Genomic DNA, 22,478 nt, shown 5'->3' with positions numbered 1-22,478 from the left:
TCCACAAGTGCCCCCTAAAAACAATGCCAACTGTGTCACTGCTCTCCTGATCGGACTCCCCAAACCCCCAGTCTCTGACTTTCATTACCAAATCTCAGATCCGGAGGACTTTGGACACGGTAAAATCTGCCTCACCTGACGATGCTCTGACCCAGCAGGGGCACCTTGCGAGTCATTAAAGGATACCCAAAGTGACATGTGACATGATGAGATAGACAGGCGTATGTACAGTGCCAAGCACACACATAACTATACTGTGTTCCTTTTTTTCTTTCTCTGCCTGAAAGCGTTAAATATCAGGTATGTAAGTGGCTGACTCAGTCCAGACAGGAAGTGACTACAGTGTGACCCTCACTGATAAGAAATTCCAACTATAAAACACTTTCCTAGCAGAAAATGGCTTCTGAGAGCGAGAAAGAGGTAAAAAGGGGAATTTCTTATCAGTGAGGGTCACACTGTAGTCACTTCCTGTCTGAGTCAGGACTGAGTCAGCCACTTACATACCTGATATTTAACTCTTTCAGGCAAAGAAAGAAAAAAAAGGAACACAGCATAGTTATTTGTGTGCTAGGCACTGTGCATACACATGTCTATCTCATCATGTCACATGTCACCTCGGGTATCCTTTAAAGAGAAACTTTCACCCAGGACTGAGCTTCGTCCCAGTTAGTAGTCGATACCCCCTTTCTTACGAGAAATCTTTTCCTTTTCTGAAATATGGAAAAAAAAGGGCAAACCGAGAGCCCAATATAGTGTAGTATGTATCGGAGAAAGGGGAAAAGTAGATAGTAAGCAATTATACTTACAAACCAGGGTTACCACATAGGCAACCACTGTAAATGCAGGTGGGAAGATTAGGCCCGTCCCCACTCAGGACTAAGATGTCGCTCTCTGTAGATCAGGAAAAAAGGGTATAAACACCCCTCCACCACGGAGTGGACACTGGTATTGTAGAACGTGAACAGAGGCGCCAAAAGGATAAAATATGCTAAAAATGTTAGGGGGGCAGTGGTGGACTGGACTCACCATCCGCAAACAGACAGAAAAGCTGTCGATTTTTCAGCACGAAAAATGTATTCACGTACTCCAATTATAACAGGCAACACGTTTCACAGGTATATTCCCGCTTCCTCAGGCAGAAGGAGTATCACACAGCAAGAAGTCTAGTACACACCTAGCGCCTCTAACTTCCAAGCAAGCAGTATCGCCTTCTGTGCAAAGAGTTCTTAGTTAATCAGGGAGCAGAAAGATTTTACAATGGCCTAACACTGACTAAAACATTTGACTATTGTATATAAAAAAAAGATGTGGCCCAAATTTGAACCAGTGGTGGCCCTAGCATTGCAAGGCGAGAGGGCCATCCGCTGTAGTGGTGCCAACCAAATGCTTTCTGTAGTATGATATCAGCTCTTTCTGTCTTGTGTTGTGTATACAGTACACACTTGACTTATGAAGTTGTTTTCAAAACAAATCCTTAGAAGAGAAACATTTGATGGTCCAACATTGTATTCAGAAAACACCACTGATCATCAAAGGTGTGTTCTATTATACAACAAACAAACCTATACTGAACTCAGAGAGGTATGCAGGCACATACATAATGAAATAAGCAGAATGTAACACTACACAAAATACTTTGAAGAGGAAAAAAGTATAAATCGAATGAAGATTGCAGATGATAGATGACAAGGAAAGAGTACCAAGAAAAGGAGAATACAGAATAGGGGGAACAGTGGGATGTTAGGGTGCGGGGAGATGGAAGGAAGATACGGTTATAATGTATTATGAGGGAATGTTTCAAAGTGAAATCTTTCCATAATTTGTCAATTCCCTTTTTTAAAGTATGTTGTGATCAATATCATATTTAATATTTGTTCAGAGTTCCTCTAGCTGTACAAGTCTTATTACAGTATAGTAAGGATACGATAGCTCCATAGATTTAAAGTGACATGATGAGATAGACGTGTGTGTACAGTGCCAAGCTCACAAATAACTAGGCTGTGTTCCTTTTCTTCTTTTTCTCTCTAAAAGAGTTAACCTCCAGGTGTGCACCAGAACTCCTTGGAGTGTGTAAGGGACTACAATGGTCCTAAAAGCCCCCTTACTAAGATGTTAAGAAAAACACAAGTTTGCTTTCTTAAAACAGAAAGAATTTGCGATAATTCAGGTTGGAGTGAGCTTGAGATGTCTCCCAATGAGTTCTGGGTCACCATGAGCTTGCTGGTTAGTCTGTATCTCTCGGTGTTACAAGCCCTACTGCATAGAGCCAAATTAATCCATGCCATGCACTGATGAGGATCAAACAATCCGAAACAGCCTGTATGCATGTTGGATTATTATGGCTCTGTACAAATTAACAAGCTGACACATCATTGCATTCCAGCAGTTCTGGAGGTGTGTTTAGCTTCTAAGGGTAACAATGGTTAATTTGCATATATTCAGCAGTGATGCACTGGGAGGCATCTCAAGCTCACTCTAACCTGAATTATCGCAAATCTATATATATATATATAATAGACTAAGTGCCTCAACCTTCAAACAAGAAGAAGAAGTACTTTGCATGAGAAAATGTATGCGTGATCAAACACCAAGTTTAAGGCCTCTTTTCCCACGGACTGTTGAGCTGTGTGCTCAGCAAGCAGATACCAGGCAGCAACAAGCAGTTACCAGGCAGCAACAAGCAGTTACCAGGCAGCAGTGAGCAGATACCAGGCAGCAACAAGCAGTTACCAGGCAGCAGTGAGCAGTTACCAGGCAGCAGCAAGCAGTTACCAGGCAGCAGCGAGCAGATACCAGGCAGCAGCGAGCAGATACCAGGCAGCAACGAGCAGTTACCAGGCAGCAACAAGCAGTTACCAGGCAGCAACAAGCAGTTACCAGGCATCAGTGAGCAGATACCAGGCAGCAGCAAGCAGTTACCAGGCAGCAGCAAGCAGTTACCAGGCAGCAGCGAGCAGTTACCAGGCAGCAGCGAGCAGTTACCAGGCAGCAGCGAGCAGTTACCAGGCAGCAGCGAGCAGTTACCAGGCAGCAGCGAGCAGTTACCAGGCAGCAGCGAGCAGTTACCAGGCAGCAGCGAGCAGTTACCAGGCAGCAGCGAGCAGTTACCAGGCAGCAGCGAGCAGTTACCAGGCAGCAGCGAGCAGTTACCAGGCAGCAACGAGCAGTTACCAGGCAGCAGCGAGCAGTTACCAGGCAGCAGCGAGCAGTTACCAGGCAGCAGCGAGCAGTTACCAGGCAGCAGCGAGCAGTTACCAGGCAGCAGCGAGCAGTTACCAGGCAGCAGTGAGCAGTTACCAGGCAGCAGTGAGCAGTTGTGAGAGTTTGAGAGCCATTTCATTGCCTATTCACAGTCCATGGAAAAGAGGCCTTACCCTAGCAAGTCTGACATTGCAAATCTGGCCTAATTGGCTATTCATGAGGCAATGCTCATGCAAATGCATGCACAAACCAATACCACAAAGCAGTCACCCTGCTACATGCTACATTAGCACTATCCGGCTTAGTGCACACCAGAGCGGTTCGGCAGCGTTTTGCGATCCACTTGCGGCTGCGGATACGCTTGGGTAATGTATTTCAATGGGCTGGTGCACACCAGAGCGGGAGGCGTTTTGCTGAAACACATACTCCCGAGGTGAGGCATTTTTTGGATTGCGGAGGCGTTTCTGCCTCCAATGTAAAGTATAGGAAAAACGCAAACCGCTCTGAAAAACGGCAGTTCAGAACGGTTTTGCAGGCGTTTTTGTTACAGAAGCTGTTCAGTAACAGCTTTACTGTAATAATATATGAAATCTACTACACCAAAAACGCTTTACAAAACCGCAAAATGCTAGGTGAAATGCTACAGAAAAATAAGAAAAAGCGTTTCAAAATCTGCTAGCATTTTGCGGATCTGCTAGCAGTTTTTGGTGTGCTCCAGGCCTCCAGGAGCACCACGGGGAGGATTCCCAATGCCCCCTTTTTATACAACTGGGGAGACCGCAGGGTCCCAGGCTCTCTCACTGCCTGGAAACCACAGCGGCACCCCGGAGGGGGAGGCTGGGTGGCGTGGACGACCCCCCCCAAGTGTGGCCAGCGCCGGGGAGAGCTGTCTACACCCACCTCCCAATATTAAAAACAGGCACTTACCTTAACGTCCATTGCGTTCTGCTACATGCGCATTAATTTGGGGGCACCACATGAGAAAGGAGAGAAGCATGGGTCACCCCGAGCTTTAGAGCTCAGGGCTGGCTCACATACAGCACTCCAGGGGGGGGGGGCTTGGAGGACATGCGCACTCACTCCAGGGTTCACACCACCAGAGCAAGCCATCCACCACCTGCCTCCAAAGGATACAAACTGCACAAAATGCTTTCCATGAGAAAATTAATGCGCATGTAGCAGAGCCCAATGGACGTTAAGGTAAGTGGTTGTTTTTAATATTAGGAGGTGGGTGCGGACGGCTCTCCCCAGCGCTGGCCACGCTTGTGGGGGGGGGCTGCGCCACCCAGCCTCCCACTCCGGGGTGCCGCTGTGGTTCCCAGGCAGCGAGAGAGCACTTTGCAGTATTGGTTTTTTGACCCTGCATAGTTTGGCATGCGAAAGCAAATGCATATTTGCATGAGCATTGTCTCATGAATAGCCAATTAGGCCGGATTTGCAAAGCCAGACTTGCTAGGGTTAAACTTGGTGTTTGAGCACGCATACATTTTCTCATGGAAAGCCTACTTCTTCTTGCTTCAAGGTTGAGGCACGTACTCTATTAGATAGATAGATGCGGCGTATGCTACGACGCGGGTTGGCTAGTTCTTTCTGTTTTAAGAAAGTAAACTTTTGTTTTCCTTCAGGTGTGCAAGTGACATTTTCTCTCCAGTCGGTGCCCAGTCTGACAATAGCATAACCCTCACTGGTGAGGAATTACAGCCATAAAACGCTTTTCCTGGCAGAGAACAGCTTCTGACAGCAGTGGATAGATAAAAAAAGGTCAATAGTTGAGAGACAATCAAAGATTTAATCTACTGTATTTAGGTTTTTAAGCATGAAATAAAACTGGGATATCTAAAAATAAATAGTAGTAGGAGGTTAGATGCAATTGTTTCTCAGTTTATTTTTTGCCTCGGGTTCCCTTTGAGCCTCGTACACACACTCAGTTACTGTTGACCTTAAAGAGAACCCGAGGTGGCATATTGAAATCCTAATAGGACCCAGAGGTATTTCATGTGCACAATCAAGTCCTCTGTGTCATTCTATTGCCCAGTGGCGTAGCTAAGGCGCTGTGGGCCCCGATGCAGGTTTTACATTGGATCCCCAAAGCAATCTAGACATAACAATTGATACGGCGCACCAAAACCTGCCAATGGCAACTACAGTGTCAGAGGTGCAAGAAGGGGATGGAGAACAGTTTGTTAATGATTACCGCGCTATTCAAAGTATCTATAGAAGTGACTATTATGAGCACAGGACCAATAGAGAGCTAATACTGGCCCAAGGGCCCTTATGCGGTCACAACCTCTGTACCCCCTATTGCTATACCCCTGCTATCGTTTTTTTTTCTGCCAGCCCTCCCCTGCGGTCTGCTGTTCCCCCTGAAAAGCCCAGGAGTACTTCCTGGGTTGCGGCTTGGCTTCCTATTGGAGGAAGCTAACAGAGGCGGAGAGTGGCTGGGGGAGCATGTTATCGAGGGGCCGATGCAGAGGAGGCTGACTGACAGCCTCACATAAACAAAGCAGGCTAGCAACAAGCAGATTGTCGCTAGCCTGGCGATCTTTTCAGGGGGGACAGCAGAGTGCAGAGGGGGCTGGCAGTGGCGATAGAATGACACAGAGACATGCCATTGTGCACATGACATGCCTCTGGGTCTTATTAGGATTTCTATATGCTGCCTCGGGTTCTCTTTATATTAAAGGATACATGAAGCCACCCTACAAAAGAAAAGCTTTACTCACCTGGGGCTTCTTCCAGCCCCAAGAAGTCTATCTGTCCAGTGGCAAAGTTCCACTGTGCTTCTAGCAGCCTCTGTCCACTCTGTGAAATCTTGACCCGCGGTTGGGTCATGGTCTTCTGCACGTCGCACACCGCTCCTGAACGTGCTCCCGTTGCCTTGAGCGCTCTGTGCTTGCGCACTTCACAAAGACTTGAAGTGCACAAACGCAGAGCGCTCCCGGCAACGGGAGCACGATTACAAGAGGAGCTGAAGACCACCACCCAGCCGTGGGTCAGGATCTTATGGAGGGACAACGGCAGCCAGAAGCATGGAGGAACTTCGGTGCTGGACAAAGAGTCTTCTAGGGGCTGGAAGAGGCCCAAGGTGAGTAATTCTTTCCTTTTTTAGGGTGGCCTCATGCATCCTTAAATGATTGTTGTAAATATTTATCTACCTCGATCCAGCGCTGGAGCAGTAGAGTGGACCCGATCAAGCTCGGCTATTTCCACCTGAGCCAGATTCTACAGCTGCTGCTGGGCCTGTGCTGGATTCGGGAGAAGGTAAATATGGCAGGTGCTACTGCGCCACAGCCGACACCCTTGTCGCCTGTGGTTCCAGGGACTTCCAGCACTGGATAGCCGGGGCAGAGGAGGATGGGGGAAGCCTCATTATGATCCAGAGGCTCCTCAGGTAAGTATCCCCCAGAGGGGTTTTTTTTCCTTACAGTTTAACTTTTTAAAACAGAATACGATAATTCAGCTTCAAGTGAGCAACTGGGGTTACCCACAATGCACCACTACTGAATATGCAAATTATTTGTTAAAGACTTCGACATGAGAGAAAAATCAGATAGAAATCACAAAAAGTAGGAAAGTGATGAAGTAGTAAAATTGAAGCCTTGCCATGGCCCTGAAGGGGTTATTGGTATTAGTAATGATCTGCAGATGTGTGTCTAATGATCCAGGGAAGTGAATCATCGGCTTAGCGGTTCTCAGAGCATCATGTGTGTCTCTCTGCTGCTCTCCCAGCTCCATGCCTTCTGTGTCTGACAATATTTACACACAGTTCCCGCACTGTGACTGGGAAGTCCTGTGTTTGCTGAGCTCCCGTTTAGGCATGATGGAGCTGCAGCTGGTTATTGCTGTATAACAACACAACACACACAACACAGGGCTGGATCTCCTCTGACACGTGTACGACAAGCACAGAGATCACAGGTTTTACAGCAAACCTGTGGAAAGGAGAGAAAGTCACATACGTACCTCAGCAGACCCTCCAGAGGCTTCCCACGTCCTCCTTGCAACCACCGATCCAGCGCTGGAACCCTCTGGAAACAGCCATGCTCAAGGCGCTCCAGGCTGCTGCGCAGGTGCGGCCGGGCTTGTTCAGGCACGGGAGTGCGGCTATGTGCGACTTTAAACAAGCCATGTCATTGAGGTACACAGGAACCCAGCACCAGAGCTGGATCATGTATAAGGCAAACCTAGGCAGTGGCCTAGGGCCTGGAGACAGTCTAGGGGGCCCGGTGGATGCTAGCCCCCACCAAATCTTACTAAGAAAGCCAGGTGACCATATGCAGTGTGCAAAAATTGCTATAATGCTTATGGTGCCCATACACGGTACAATAAAAACCTTCAATTTTCCCGTTTATTCGACAAAAACAAACCAATCAAATGAAAGTCACAAATAATCTTAATTGTTCGATCAAGAAAAACGAACGATTATATTTTTTTCTATAAAATTTCGATCGGATATGTTAGAAAAATCTTTATATTCGATCTAATGGAAAAATGGAATGAAATTATCGAATAAAAAAAAAAAATTGTACCATGATAGCGCCCTATTACGGCCCCATTTCATCAGTCCCATTTCAATCCATTTCTGCCCATCACTAGATCGCTGGAGGCAGGGCCGGGCCGAGGCATAGGCTGGAGAGGCTCCAGCCTCAGGGCGCAGTGTAGGAGGGGGTGCACAACTCACTCAGCTATCATTCCAAATTGTGTTTGAAGCAGAAAGAAATAAGAAAAGGGGATACATAGCAGTGACTGCAAGCCAGATAACTAGATATTAGGGTGTTGGGGAGGTTGTGGGCCCTGTGGCACCTCTTAGTCTAATAGCAATCAGTGTGTGATGGCTGGGGTGGGAGGGATGGAGGGGCGCACTTTGGTGTCTCAGCCTTGGGTGCTGGAGGACCTTGTCCCGCCTCTGCAAGGAGGACAGAAAGCGTTAGGATTATCCAGATGATTCCTCTACTGAGGTACGTAACTAAATGCGTCACTTTTCCAGCTACAGGTACACTAGAAAGCACACCTGAACTAACATTAACAAAACATTTGTTAAAGAGGAACTTCAGCCTAAACAAACATACTGTCATTAAGTTACATTAGTTATGTTAATTAAAATAGATAGGTAATATAATATCTTACCCACCCTGTTTTAAAAGAACAGGCAAATGTTTGATTTCATGATGGCAGCCATCTTTTTGGTTGAAAGGAGGTGACAGGGAGCATGAGACACAGTTCCAACTGTCCTGTGTCCTGAGCACCTCTCCCAGTTGCTAGGCAATGTGAATAACAACATAGGAAATCCCATCATGCTTTGCACAGCATCAGGGGAAAAAGCCCAGGCAGGTCTCTTTGATGGGTGGAGCTTAGCTAAAAATGCAGCTAAAAATGATGCTTTGGTAAGAAAAACAAAGTTCTGATGCTGTGAAACTGTTAAACAAACACCAAGCCTTTTCAGTTCTGCTGAGTAGATTTTTAGTCCGGAGGTTCACTTTAAGCATTTTTCTCCCGTAGGACCTAAAGCACACAAGCATGTCTTCAACCAGCACATAGTGATGTGTTACAGGGTAGAAAGTTAGGAGTCTTAAATGCCATGCTAAACAGGTGGCTTTTCAGTTTTGATTTAAACTCCTCCAGGGTTGGAGCTGTCTTGACTGGGTGTTGCAAGTTGTTCCAAAGGGTAGGAGCAGCATGACAGATGACCCTGGCTCCAAAGGTTTTGTAGTTGTAATCTGGGGGTGGTAAAGTTATAGGATCCTGTGGATCGGAGATTGTGAGAGGAATGACACAGTTGCAACAAATCCTTCAGGTATCCATGTAAGGGTTTGAATGTTAGCATGCTAATTTTGAAGAGGATTCTCTTTTATGGGTAGCCTGTGGAGTTAGTAAAGGATTGATGTTATGTGACCCCATCAATGCTAGAAGTTAGAATCACTATATTATGGGGTCCTGATACTGACACGAGTGGCACTTCTGAAGTGGTGTGCTTAGAATGCTCCCAGCCACGGTTGCTTTACTCACGCAGGCGATAGCTGCTCCATCTGCTTCAGGTTGACTAGCTCCAGATGGAGCCTGGCAATACAAGGTAATGCAGTCAGGGCCCAGATTTACAACTCAGATGCCTGTAGGCACAGGCGTTCTGGCACCCTAAGCTCCGCCCCTGAACACTGGCCACACCCCAAGTAAAAATATTCTGAACTCTAAAGGTAGCCATACACTGGTCGATTTGCCATCAGATTTAACCAACAGATAGATCCCTCTCCAATCAAATCTGATCAGAGAGGGATCGTATGGCTGCCTTTACTGCAAACAGATTGTGAATCGATTTCAGCATGAAACCGTTCACAATCTGTGGTGGTGCTGCCGCCGTTCCCCCCCCCCCTGCATACATTACCTGCTCCGCCGGTGCGACTCCCCAGGTCTCCGCTGTCTTCTTCTCCGCTCTGGTCTGGTCTCCGGGTCCGGCATGCTTCACCTCTTCCTGTCTGGGGGAAGTTTAAACAGTAGAGCACCCTCTACTGTTTAAAATTCCTGTCCCAGTAGGAAGTTCAGTGAAGCATGCCGGACCCGGAGACCAGTCCAGAGCGAGGAAGACAGCGGAGACCTGGGGAGTCATGCCGGCAGAGCAGGTAATGTATTGCAGCTGTATTGCGTCGGTTGTCGGGCACTCGAACGCCGCTAGCGACACGCTCCCTACCTGCGGGCAATCAACGGTAATTTCCCGCACGGAGCGATCGACAGGATCGATCTATTTCGGGACGAAATAGATCGAAATTTAGTGTGTAGCGTGAACGATGTGACAGCAGATTCGATCCCAGTGATCGAATCTGCTGTCGATCGGCGGGGAATCGGCCTAGTGTATGGCCAGCTTAATACTGTCCTTACAATCTTATACTCTAAACACTGGCTCATATCATCCTTAGGGACACGAGTCAAGGATTAGAGTATAAGTGCCTGAGGTCAGTGATAAAGGCAGGGATCAGACTGTAAGCTCCTGAGCTCAGTGATCTGAGGAGCAGGATCCGCCTCTCCCACATAAGGCGCCTGTAGGCACGTGCCTACACTGCCTTATGGAAAATCCAGCCCTGAATGCAGTCATTCAGTGACTACAGAAGGAAGCATTTATGTGAATTGTATGTAGAGGAAGTAATCACAGTATAAATATAATCCGAGCCAGACTTTGGCTATAAATAATATAGAATTACAGGAGAAATTAATTGCATCTCTGAATACTGTGGTGCAGCTGCTGCTGGAGGAAGTGGTGCTGTTGTTTGGCAGGTGGGAATCTGCTTAACCAAACAATCATTTGTAATGTTCTGATAGTATGAAGGTAAATGCCTTCCTTATCGGTCTGTTTATGAAGAGGCCAGACACTGAATATCAGGAATATCCAGCTAGAGAGTTTCCTAGGAAAGGAGCGCAGAGAAACAGACCTTACTGGCTGTTCAATCTATGGGCTTGATTCACTATAACAAATAACACGCCTTATCAAAGTCAACACGTCTTATCAGAGTAGCATAGCGAGCACTACGAACCCGCAGGGGCTCAGGGCAGGAGGAGTGCCATTGCCAATTAGCAGGCATAAATTCGTAGTGCTCGCTATGCTACTCTGATAAAGCATGTTAACTTTGATAAGGCATGCTAGCATCAAGCCCTATGTAAGTTATTTCCTTAAAGGGAAGGTTCAGAGTGGATGAAAAAAAAAAATGCTAATCCACTTACCTGGGGCTTTCTCCATCCCGTGGCAGACAGGACATGCCCTCGGCGCCGCTCCGCAGGCTCCCGGTCTCCTCCGGTGGCCGACCTGACCTGGCCAGGCCGGCTGCCAGGTCGGGCTCTTCTGCGCTCCAAAATGCGCCTCACGGGGGCGCGCTGACATCATCGGACGTCCTCCGGGCTGTACTGCGCAGGCGCAGTAGCTCTGCGCCTGCACAGTACAGCCCAGAGGACGTTTGGGGCAGGAACTGAAGTCCTGCAGGATGTAGATAATCCATCGCAAACCACATACGTGGTTAAGTAGGCAACATTTTAACATTGCTTTTTTTTAGTAAAAGGACCATTCAGTCTCTTTTAGCTCCTCAAACACTCCTAGTGGTTCTGGGTCACCATGAGCTATCTGTGGGTATTCTGGTGCCTGGAATAGGAAGTAAAAGAGGAACTTTAGTGAAAATAACCCAATGAATAAAATATTTTTTTGTTTTTTTAGCAATTTTCATTTTTAAATTATTTAGTCAATGTTTGCCCAATTTACATTATGAAAAATATTACAAGAGCTGTCCTGCCAGGTGATCTCTTCGGAATGTTTGTTTACTGAAGCCAGCAGAAAATAAACCTGGGCCCATATGCAATTCACTTTTTCTCCTGAGTTTTCTCCTAGGTGATATTTTTAAAATTGTCAATAAAATGCATTTTAAGCCATCATAAAGCAAGAAAATGCTCAAAATAATTTTGATAGTACTTTTTAATTTGCTATTTGGTACTTTTTTAGTTAAAAAGTGCTGGAAAGTTATTTTAACCACTTTGTCCTCCTTGACGTATAAAAACGTCAAGGAGGACAGGCGCGCTCCCGCGCCCGATCGCGCGCGTGCACGCGCACTCCCGGCCGCGGAGTCGGTAGCCACGGAATCAATGTATCGGGCTGGGGAGCCCGATCATTGATTCCTCTCCCCCGCTGAAAAAGCGACAGCTTCTCTCGGAAGCTTCGCTCTTTCTGAAGCTGTGTCCCTCTAAGCGTACATTGTACGCTTAGAGTGACGTCATGTAAAAAAAATCGAGATTGCCATCTTGTGGCCAAAATGTAAAACTACAAGTAAATGCCCAAAAACATTACAATACACCAATATTTCCCCAAATAAAACACTTTTAAAACCCACCCTCCCAAAAATGCCCACATAAAATGTTTAATAAAAAAAAACAAAAAAAACATTACTATAAAAAAAACAAAAACACATAAATATTTACCTAAGGGTCTAAACTTTTTAAATATCTATGTAAAGATGAAATATTTCTCTCTATTTTTTTTTTATAGGCTTGTAAATAGTGATGTATGCAAAACGGAAAAAATGCTCTTTTATTTCCAAATAAAATATTGTCGCGATACATTGTGATAGGGACATAATTTAAATGGTGAAATAACCGTGACAAATGGGCAATAACAATACGTGGGTTTTAATTATGGAGGCATGTATTATTTTAAAACTATAATGGCTGAAAACTGACAAATAATGATTTTTTTCATTTTTTTTCTTATTCTTCCTGTTAAAATGCATTTACAGTAAAGTGGCTCTTAGCAAAATGTACCCCCCAAAGAAAGCCTAATTGGTGGCGGAAAAAACAAGATATAGATCAGTTCATTGTGATAAGTAGTGATAAAGTTATAGGCTAATGAATGGGAGGTGAACATTGCTCGGATGCATAAGCTGAAAACGACTGAGATGTTAAGTGGTTAATTTGAAGATAAAAAATTATCTCCTAGGAGAAAAGTCAGGTGAAAAAGTGAATTGCATATGGCCCCTGGTCTCCAGAATTCTCTGGGAGGAGAATTCTGTAAGAATCTATACTACGTAGCCCGTAGGCCTATATACAGCAAACAGTTAGATAATAGGACAATACATTACAAATAAAAGTAAAGGGTGGGAGTCATCAGCCAGACTCAGAAGAAGCAGCAGTATTTAGAAGTTCCTCTCTGGAGCCCATCAGCTGCTTTAGTACCAACCACCAAAGAGTTAAATGTGACATCATCTGAGCAGGAACTCATCGCCTCCTAGTGGCTGATAAAACCTCGTGATATGACAGGCACGGTCTTTACTGCGCATGCCCGACCTATCACCTAGTTCTAAGAACTGTCATCTTGTTCTAAAGAGGCCATTTGTTTAATGTTCTTATGAGAATATTTTCATAACAATGGCTCATATTTATGTTGTTCGTCGCCAGCTAGTCTGGCCTCAAAACTGATAAACTCTTTAACCTTGGCTGGTTTTGTGTAAGCCTACGAATTCAATCATATAATACTTAAATTCTTAAAAATTCTGCATAGCTAAACAGCCTAGGCTAAACATCACTGGGAGGGTGGAGCGACATACCAATATACAGCAATATACAGTATAGCTAGAGGAAGTGTTTCTGATGCTGAAAACAAGAAAATTACCATAAAAGTAGGTATCCTGAATAAGGTACTGCATTCTACTATATGTCACTACAGTGCCTCTTTTACGCCTCATTTATTTACACTTCCTGCAGCGCTGGCTCTCGGTCCTCTGTTACAAAACATGCTGCTTCTCCTGTGAGCTTCCAACCACAGGTCGTGCTTTTACCCATGTGGTGAAAGCAGAAAGTGGCTGCATGCAATGGCTGATGGTAATAAGATGATGCCTGCTCTGTAGCTCTGCGACATGTCAGGAATGTGCCTTCTACCATAACAATAGAGGACTGCAGCCAAGCATTGTTCTGTAGATGTCACTACCATGAGAATATGTCAGAAGGCGGCTCGTGTCATCTGGAGCGACGCGACTGCTGCCTGCCATTGTGTTCTAATGCTACGGCTTATTATTCACATTAAACTTTAATTTTTATGTTGTTTAGGGACACAGCATTGTTGCGAGAGCGATTCATAAAGCCAGGGATTAAGCTGAATAGTAGTGTATCTCTCAGTTGTAATTAACATCCCTGAACTTTTCCGTGCGGAGAAAGCAGCTCTCCCCATAAATCAGGTAACCTCATCGGTTCTGGGGTGGGATGGCTTTTATCCGGACAAAAGATAATTTCAGCTGAGACAACACCGTTAATTCAGCTAAATTTGGGGTTATGTAAGCCTTTTTGTGACTCACGCTGTGATAGTAAATCATATGCAACACAGCAGGCTGCACAGACCCAATGCAAAGCCCTGTCCAGCTTCAATGTTTAGTAACAACAGTCTCATAAGTTATGTCTTGCTGACTATACATGATGTTTAAAGCACACCTGAAGTGGCATGTGACATGATTAGATAAATATGGATACATAAAATACTAGCCCTAGTAAGAAATTCTCTGAAGTCCCTTTCTGTTTTTCAGTACAGCAGGTGTTAAAGAGAACCCGAGGTGTGTTTAAAGAATGTTATCTGCATACAGAGGCTGGATCTGCCTATACAGCCCAGCCTCTGTTGCTATCCCAAACCCCACTAAGATCCCCCTGCACTCTGCAATCCCTCACAAATCACAGCCGTGCTGTGAGGCTGTGTTTACATCTGTAGTGTCAGTCTCAGCTGCTCCCCCGCCTCCTGCATAGCTCCGGTCCCTGCCCCCGTCCCTTCCCTCCAATCAGCAGGGAGGGAAGGGATGCAGGCGGGGACTGGAGTTCTGCAGGAGGTGGGGAGAGCAGCAGACCGACACTATAGAGATAAACACAGCCAGCTCTGACAAGCTGTTTGTCAGCAGCGTGGCTGTGATTTATGAGGGATTGCAGAGTGCAGGGGGACCTTAGGGGGGTTTGGGATAGCAACAGAGGCTGGGCTGTATAGGCAGATCCAGCCTCTGTATGCAGATAATATTCTTCAAACCCACCTCGGGTTCTCTTTAAAGAACTTGAGTTGATACCCATGCAAAAGAGCTTGTTCAGCAGCTTTTGGAATTCAGTCAGGTTTCCTGAAAAGTAAATACAGGCTAAATCAGCTGAGAGACAGTGAGATAAGGCTTCTAATGAGGTTTAAATGTAGTAAAGTTAAAAGGGTCATGCCTACTCTTTCTCTTTTAGTTTAATAAGGCAGAGTGTGGATTATCATCCATACATATACACTGAAGTACTGTAATTATCTCATAAATTAATTTTCACTTCAACCCCTACATAAAATACGCAGCGCCGGTTCTAGACTTTTTGCTGCCTGAGGTAAATTTGTGAGGGAGGGTGGCTCACAAGAGCCTGTCATCACCTCCCTCCCCTTCACATTGGCCACGCCTTCCCCCTCCTGGCCAGACTTCCCTCATGCATCCTGATTGAAAGGACTACTGAAAATCTGATTGGCTAGCCTCCTCTTTCAGAAGATAACACTACCTTGCAGAGATACCCAAGGGGTTTCTTTGCAAATAAAGACATTTAGCAGTTTACATAACTGCCAGGTCTGACCTCTGCCACACCCCCTCCCACAGCACGTGACCAGGCATTGCTCCCCATCTGCCACATCCAGCATCCCATATCCCCCAAGTCCGCCCCCACTTGTTGGGCAGCAGGGGCCCCTGGCTTCGGCCTTTGCAGAAGTCTGGCCCTGCCTATATTTGCGTGTGAAGAGAATTTGGCATGTAATGTGGGTGGGGTCCATGCCTGAAATTCTGTGCCAGAGAGTCAGTTAAACTTTGAAAGCCCAATGGCAGTTAATTTATCATTTAAAAAAACAAACCAAGTGTATCTGAAAAGGTGCTCATGGTGTATAGTATGTGACCACGCCTGCCATTTTATTTATCACACACTAACACCTTCATCATTGGAACAAACAACAGTAGATCTGGTGATTTATTAGCCCTGTCATTATGTCCCTCTCCTGCAGTGTACAGGGCCCCATGTCATCTTGCCGTATCTCAGCAATATGCTCATTGTTACTGTCAGTTGTCAGTAGCAGCGCGTACAAGAGATTCTCTTCCTTATTTCCTTATTCAACTCCACTGCAGACAAACTTCTGACTATATATGTTCAATTGATGTATGGGCAGCTCGACCATGGGGCAGATGCCTCTGTGACTGAATCTGATCAGAGAGGGATCTGTTCCCCGCGCTTAAACCCCACACTAATTTCCGATGCATAAAGTGTATCACAAATTGGCTTAGCGACTCTGCCACCTGCCTGTCTGCTCCCTAAGTATCAAAGTGTCCCCCCACGCCTGTCCACATGCTCAGTAAAGTCTCAACTGTTGGCCTCTTCCGGTGTTTGTTGATACCGCGAGTGCCTCTACCACATGGCACCAGGCAGTGTTCTCCCCAGGCTCTTTTAGCCGGGTGCTCCACCCGGCTAGTTTTGATGGGCACCCGGCTGCCATCGGCTCACCTCCTCCTATACTAGAAGCAAGGTTGCGCACAGAAGCCCCGGCCCTGCATTTTTCATATTGCCCCACCCGGCTAATTTTTCATGCCACCCGGCTACTATTTCATGCCACCCGGCTGGAAAAAAATTCTGGGGACAACACTGCCAGGTGCAACATGCCTCAGTTCTACGTGGTACTGGCGCTCACGTTGACGTCGGACACAGTAGAGGCCAGGAGTGGTTGGGGCAGATGGGTGAGACTTACGCTGCACATGGGGGGGGCACTTTAGATTTGGAGAAATACCGGCTGAGGTACGATGGTCATCAAGACATTGAACACCGTTGCTGTCACGCAGCTGATCAAGTATTTGTTGGAAGAGATTTTCTAGCATGTCCGATCGATCCTTTAATTTGATTCTGGACAGAAGTTAATTGTGGCACAGCACTGGCGGAAGTAATGTAAGTCAATGGGCGACGCATAGATGTTGGCGGCAGTGGTGCGGCCCGCGTACGCGGACGATGGGAATATGAAGGGAATAACCAGGAATCTCAGTGATGTACTTCCTGTCCAGCAGTGAGTACTTCACTGGATGATTGGCGTCTCATCTCAATTCAAGATGATCAAATCAGAAAGTTGATCGGGCCGCAATATCGAGTGATGCATGGGCACCTTTATAACTTTAGCAAGCTTCTTTCCATTGTCCATTATTAATGTGCTTTGTCTATTCCTTCCTATCTGTAGGCCATACGAAGTTTCCAGATTGGTCTTCACCTGTGTCCCTCACACCCAGAACTATGGGAAGAAGACTTGAACTGGGCTCGGCAACTTCTCCAGCAGAAGAGACAAGTGGAAGAAGAGGAGACTCCGAACCCAGACACCTCGATTGATTCAATCCCGGACTATGACTTTGAGAGTGATGAGGTGGTGGCGGCCTGTGATGCCATATCACAGAGGCAGAAAATGGCCTCCAGGGATACTTCCGTCCTAGTTTCCTCTTCAGGAAGTGTGACGTGCCAGCGTAAAAAGCAAAACGACGCCACCACCGCCACGTCTGCTGAGTCTGCCTCTTACATCAAAGCTCGATAATATAGCACCTAATGTGTTTGAGATGTTTTAATAACACACAAAGAGTTATGATATGCAGTAACCTGAAACAACAAATCAAGGACCAGCATTTGTAAAATGGGCAGTCCCAAGCCGGTAAAAGCTGAACACTATTATTGCTTGTGTTACAATATTAAAAGTCCAATGATGGTGTATAGACAGTATGCAATGAGTTTGAACTTTACCAGGATTGGGCTTAGAGAGTATAATGCAAAGTTGTATTTTTTTGTGTGGAAATTTATGTAAGTGAGTCTATAGATAAAGCCTAATTATATCCAAAGCTGGCAAAGGAAAATTTTAATAGCAACAGGTTGATAAGTAAACAGAGTATACAGTGGGGATGGCCAGTAAGATGCCAGTAATTCCAGCTGCTGCATTTGATTGGTGCATCTCCAAGATAGGTAAATTTGCATAAAATTATCAACCACTCGGAAGGTTTAGCATATCACTGGCCATCCCTGGGGTACAGAAGCAAAATGGAGGAAATAACGTCTGTTTCATGGGCCAAATGTGCTTGTTTACTGCAGTAAAGCATGCTTCCTATGTTCCCTGGAGTGGTGTGATGCAAAGTGTGTAGGTCCAATACATGCCAGACTACATTTTCCATCATCCCTGCATTACAGTAGAAGTGTGTTTACATAAAGGTGTTGGACTTTGAAGTTCACAGGAATTGAGTGTGAGCCATTTAACCTGCTGGGCGTTTTTTTCTCCCGATTTTTTTTTTTTTATATCATGTAGCTAGCCTAGCGCTAGCTACATGATTCTCCCCTTGCTGCTGACTCCCTACCACCCTTCCGATCGCCGCCAGCGATCACGCCCATAAGGAAATCCCGTTCTGAACGGGATTTCCTTTAGGGCTTCCCCCATCGCCATGGCGACGGACGGAGTGACGTCATCGACGTCGTGATGTCACAGGGACTCCCGATCCACCCCAAAGCACAGCCTGGCGGCTATTAGCTAGGCTGCGCACGGGGTCTGCGGGGGGGGCCTCTTTCGCGTTGGGTAGCGGCGGTGCGGCGGCGATCGGGTAGGACACGCAGCAAGCAAAGTGCTTGCTGCATGTTTTTTAAAAAAATTATTCAAATCGGCCCAGCGGGGCCTGAGCAGTGCCCTCTAGCGTCTGTCCAGAACGCTAGGGAGGTTAAAGAAAACCAGAAATGAACGCTTTGGCACAACATAAACATATCCCCCAATAGATTTTCCAAAAGAAATACTATACCTGGTATTTTCGCCGCTCTGGTGTGCCGTTTTTTGTGGGTTTTTTTTTTAATAAAACTCCACGCAAAACACAGTTCATCAGAAAAGCATATTATTATTATTATTATTATAAAAACCTCTTATGACTAACAAATATAGATTTTAAAAAAAAAAGTTTTTCAATATACCCTTACATTAGCAGCTCCTCCCATCTCATCACTGCTCTCTGTGATGCTGCAAGTATACAGAAAGGGGAAAGCAGAGCCAGCAGGGGGCAGGCTTGGGCTTGAAAATACATCAGAGAAGACAGACTCAGCTATAATGATTCCTGAGCAAAGCCAGACTGAATGCTCAGTCGGGGATTTTATCAGGGCTGATAACAAGCAGGCTGAGCAGTGAAGGACGAAACAGAGAGCAAGGTAGGTGTTTTCTCTAATGTTCCCACTGATATACAGTATATGGTAAAATACATGAGGGTGCTTTGTCTCTGGTTCACTTTTGCCCTAAATAATAAAAAAAAATAAGATAGTAAGATATTTACCTCGGGAGGGGGAAGCCTCTGTATCCTAATGAGGCTTGCCCCATCCCTCCATTCTAGTGCTGGCAGTCTTCCCAAAAAGAAAACAGTCACACATGCAGCTGCATGTAGGTGCACCAGTGGCTTTCCGCTCCGCCTCTGGTGGAAATAGCCAAGTCTGGCGCCGATGCAGAAGAGCAGACACAATCAGGCTAGACTATTTTTGCCAGAGCCCAAGGGAAAGCTGCTAGTGCCCCTGCACAGGAGCCAGTGCTGGATTCCCTCTGCTGAGGAGGACGGGGGAAGCCTCTTTAGGATCCAAAAGTTCCCCCCTCCTGAGGTAAATATGACCTGGGGCACTTTTCCCCTTTAGGTACGCTTTAAATTGAACCAACAATGAAAATAAACTGAGATAAACAATTGTATCTATCCTATTCTTTCTTAGATATCCCACAGTTTTATTTTATGTTTAAAAACTTAAAAAGTAAATTTAATGTATTATTGACTCTGCTCAATGACACAGTTGTTCCTTGTCCCAGAGCAAAAATATATGAACTATTGACCTTTTTTATCTATCCCACACACACTCAGAAGCTGTTCTTATCAGGAAAGCATTTTATGGCTGTAATTACACCTGTAATGGTTGCCACCCACAGTGATGCCATCACTGGGACGACAGCTTGGAGACTCAACACTGTATAAATGTTGAGGGCCTAGAAGTGCATCTGTACAGCACTGGGGTCCCCAAACGTTCCACCATATTTAATGAAACTAGCTTTTGAACTAGCTCTGGGTCCAGCCTACTTTGTTTCTTATTAACTATGATGTCTGATGTGCTGAATAGTCTTCCTGAAGCTACTGCTGACGATGTGCATCTGTACAGCACTGGGGTCCCCAAACGTTAGACCATATTTAATGAAACTAGCTTTTGAACTAGCTCTAGGTCCAGCCTACTTTGTTTCTTATTAACTATGATGTCTGATGTGCTGAATAGTCTTCCTGAAGCTACTGCTGACATTGTGCATCTGTACAGCACTGGGGTCCCCAAACGTTCCACCATATTTAATGAAACTAGCTTTTGAACTAGCTCTAGGTCCAGCCTACTTTGTTTCTTATTAACTATGATGTCTGATGTGCTGAATAGTCTTCCTGAAGCTACTGCTGACGATGGTTTGATTAGGAACTTTTTAGAGATTTTCCTCAAAATTCAGATATTTTGTATTCCCCTTCCAGTGTTTGAGGATATTAAGATGGGGTAAGCAGTGGTTCTGCTCAGTAGGCATTTATTTCATCCTCAGGAGATAAACCGTAACTCGGCTTAGTGCTGGTAGATGGTATCATCAATTGAAAATAGTAACTTCACATACTATGTCCTTCATGTTGGCCAGTTGGTGATGTTTTTTTTAATGGTATCTCCTAGTCCTTGTTCTAAAGAATGTAGATCAATTGCATCTCCTTGCATATCAATATCTGAAATTTCAATGGCCAGTGTTAATTTAGCTTCCTCAAGGTTTTCTGTGTTTGAAAATACATTTCTTTTAAACCGGGGATCCAGTATAGTACCAAGAGCATACAAATGTTCAGTCTCAACAGACTGTTAGCATCTTATTATAAATGCGAGCAAATCATTTCTGAATCTCTGTATGGAACCTTCAGTTGATTGAAGTTTTGTAGAGCCCGGATTGTACTATACTAAAGGAATTATTTCTGAGACTCATTTGGCTTGAACTGGCCACAAAAGTAGCTCTATTGAGCACATCAAGGATAAGTATCACTTCTATAATTGTCTATTGCCAAGCACTAAGAGCTACCTGAAAATGTAAGTCTGAAGCAGATAGTAAACAGCTGGCATTTGTTCCATGAGAGAGCACATGTGTGGCTGGGAGTTCCATCCAGTTGGTTTATCTTGTAGCAAATGATGATTTAACTTCACTTGAAAGGCTTGTAAGGCTTTCATGGGGTTAAGAGTCCTTGTAATGTCCCACAGTACTCTGGCAGAATGCCATCATTTCCTTCATTTCACTCTTGTTCAGTAAACCATCTTTTCTGATTGAAACCTATAAGCTAGGCATGGCAAGTGTTTAACCTTCTTGCCGGTTATCCCAAGCTCAGCTCGGGGTAACCTGTGCAGAAGGATTTCTCCGGCCCCGCTGGGCCGATTTTCACAATTTTTTTTACTGCATGCAGCTAGCACTTTGCTAGCTGCGTGCATATCCTGATCGCCGCCGATTCGCCGCTACCCGCCGCGCCGCCCCCCCCCCCCTCCAGACCCCTTGCGCAGCCAGGCCAATCAATGCCAGGCAGCGCTTAGGGGTGGATCAGGATTCCCTCTGGCGTCCCGACGTCCAGTCATCCCGCCCCGTCGCCAAGCCCTGCAGGAAATCCTGTTATGAACGGGATTTCCTGCTTACTCTGATCGCCGGAGGCGATCGAAGTGGGAGGGGGGATGCCGCTTGTCAGTGGCTATCATGTAGCGAGCTCTGGGCTCGCTACACGATTAAAAAAAAAAAAAAAAGTGCTGCGCCGCCCCCTTGCCGTCAGAATTGGAACGGTAAGGGGGTTAAAGGGACTGCGTCGTAAAGTTAATACCACATTACGACTATTATCTCATGAAACACACAACTTTTTTTCTGCCAGTGCTGGTACGTAAAACATAAGGAAAGTGAATACCTTCTAAGCACAAGTGATGATACTCAAAGTTTCCATCTCAGAAGTAAATTGTCAAACTAAGTTAATCGACAAAAGATGTTGATGTCCACATGTCTGTTGTGACTCCAATAAACTTTTTTCCCCTAAAAGTTTCTTAACTTCTGTTTTTTCTTACTTGAACATCTCTGGAATTACCTTTTCTGCAAAGTGTTTCCTGGTTGGGATGACATATCCTTGCCGTTAGATGTTTTTTTTTTTTTTTTTCTTTCTACTATGGATAGTGTTTGGTGATTTTTGTCAAGAAATCCTGTCATAGTCCATTGGTTACTACTAGTACTAGTTGGTTCTGCTTTGCGTTTAACTGAGGGCTGTTGAACAGGCGTTGTGTAAGAGGAATCTGCTGATCCTGGACTAGGAGCTGTACTACAAATTGATGCAGGACTCCTAACAACAGCTGGTTCATCTGAGGCTGGGCTATCCTTGTCTCCGAATGGGGAAATGATTCTGTCAGTCAGAAGGCTTCAATGTGAAGCTGTAGGCAGTAGTGGTAATTTCGATAGTTAATGTTTATCTTTCAGTTCCTGAAATTTGGATTTTACTCTTCCACTGGATATCTTTGCAGAACACAGATTGCAACTCTAGCAGTACATTGTCAGGTGGCGGGTCTCTGTCCGTCAGCAGCAGCAGCTTGTGAGGTAGCGGGTCTCTCTCCAGCAGCAGCAGCTTGTCAGGTGGCGAGTCTCTCCTTCAGCAGCAGCAGCTTGTCAGGTTGCGAGCCTCTCCTTCAGCAGCAGCAGCATGTCAGCTGGCGGGGCTCTCTCCTTCAGCAGCAGCTTG

At 45.6% G+C, this 22,478-nt stretch overlaps 1 protein-coding gene across 2 annotated transcripts in view; it reads left to right on the top strand.

Annotated features, from left to right (window-relative positions):
* Window positions 1-21,790, top strand: part of TTC33 (tetratricopeptide repeat domain 33) — a 372,200-nt gene extending 350,410 nt beyond the window's left edge. The window contains exon 2 of one of the 2 annotated variants that reach the window (XR_011023558.1): window positions 16,916-17,006. Coding sequence is in view for 1 of the 2 variants with exons in the window: in XM_068250872.1 (XP_068106973.1) it covers window positions 16,916-17,260 (345 nt within the window). In the remaining variant the exon portion in view is untranslated. Of the gene's footprint in view, window positions 1-16,915 lie in introns of both variants that reach the window. The other variant, XM_068250872.1, reaches the window with a different exon arrangement.
* Window positions 21,791-22,478: the final 688 nt, after the last annotated feature.

Source organism: Hyperolius riggenbachi, chromosome 1 (genome assembly GCF_040937935.1).
Source record: "Hyperolius riggenbachi isolate aHypRig1 chromosome 1, aHypRig1.pri, whole genome shotgun sequence".
NCBI classification, from domain to species: Eukaryota; Metazoa; Chordata; class Amphibia; order Anura; family Hyperoliidae; genus Hyperolius; species Hyperolius riggenbachi.
The sequence above is the reverse complement of the archived record's forward strand: the minus strand, read 5'-3'. Positions and strand labels throughout refer to the sequence as shown.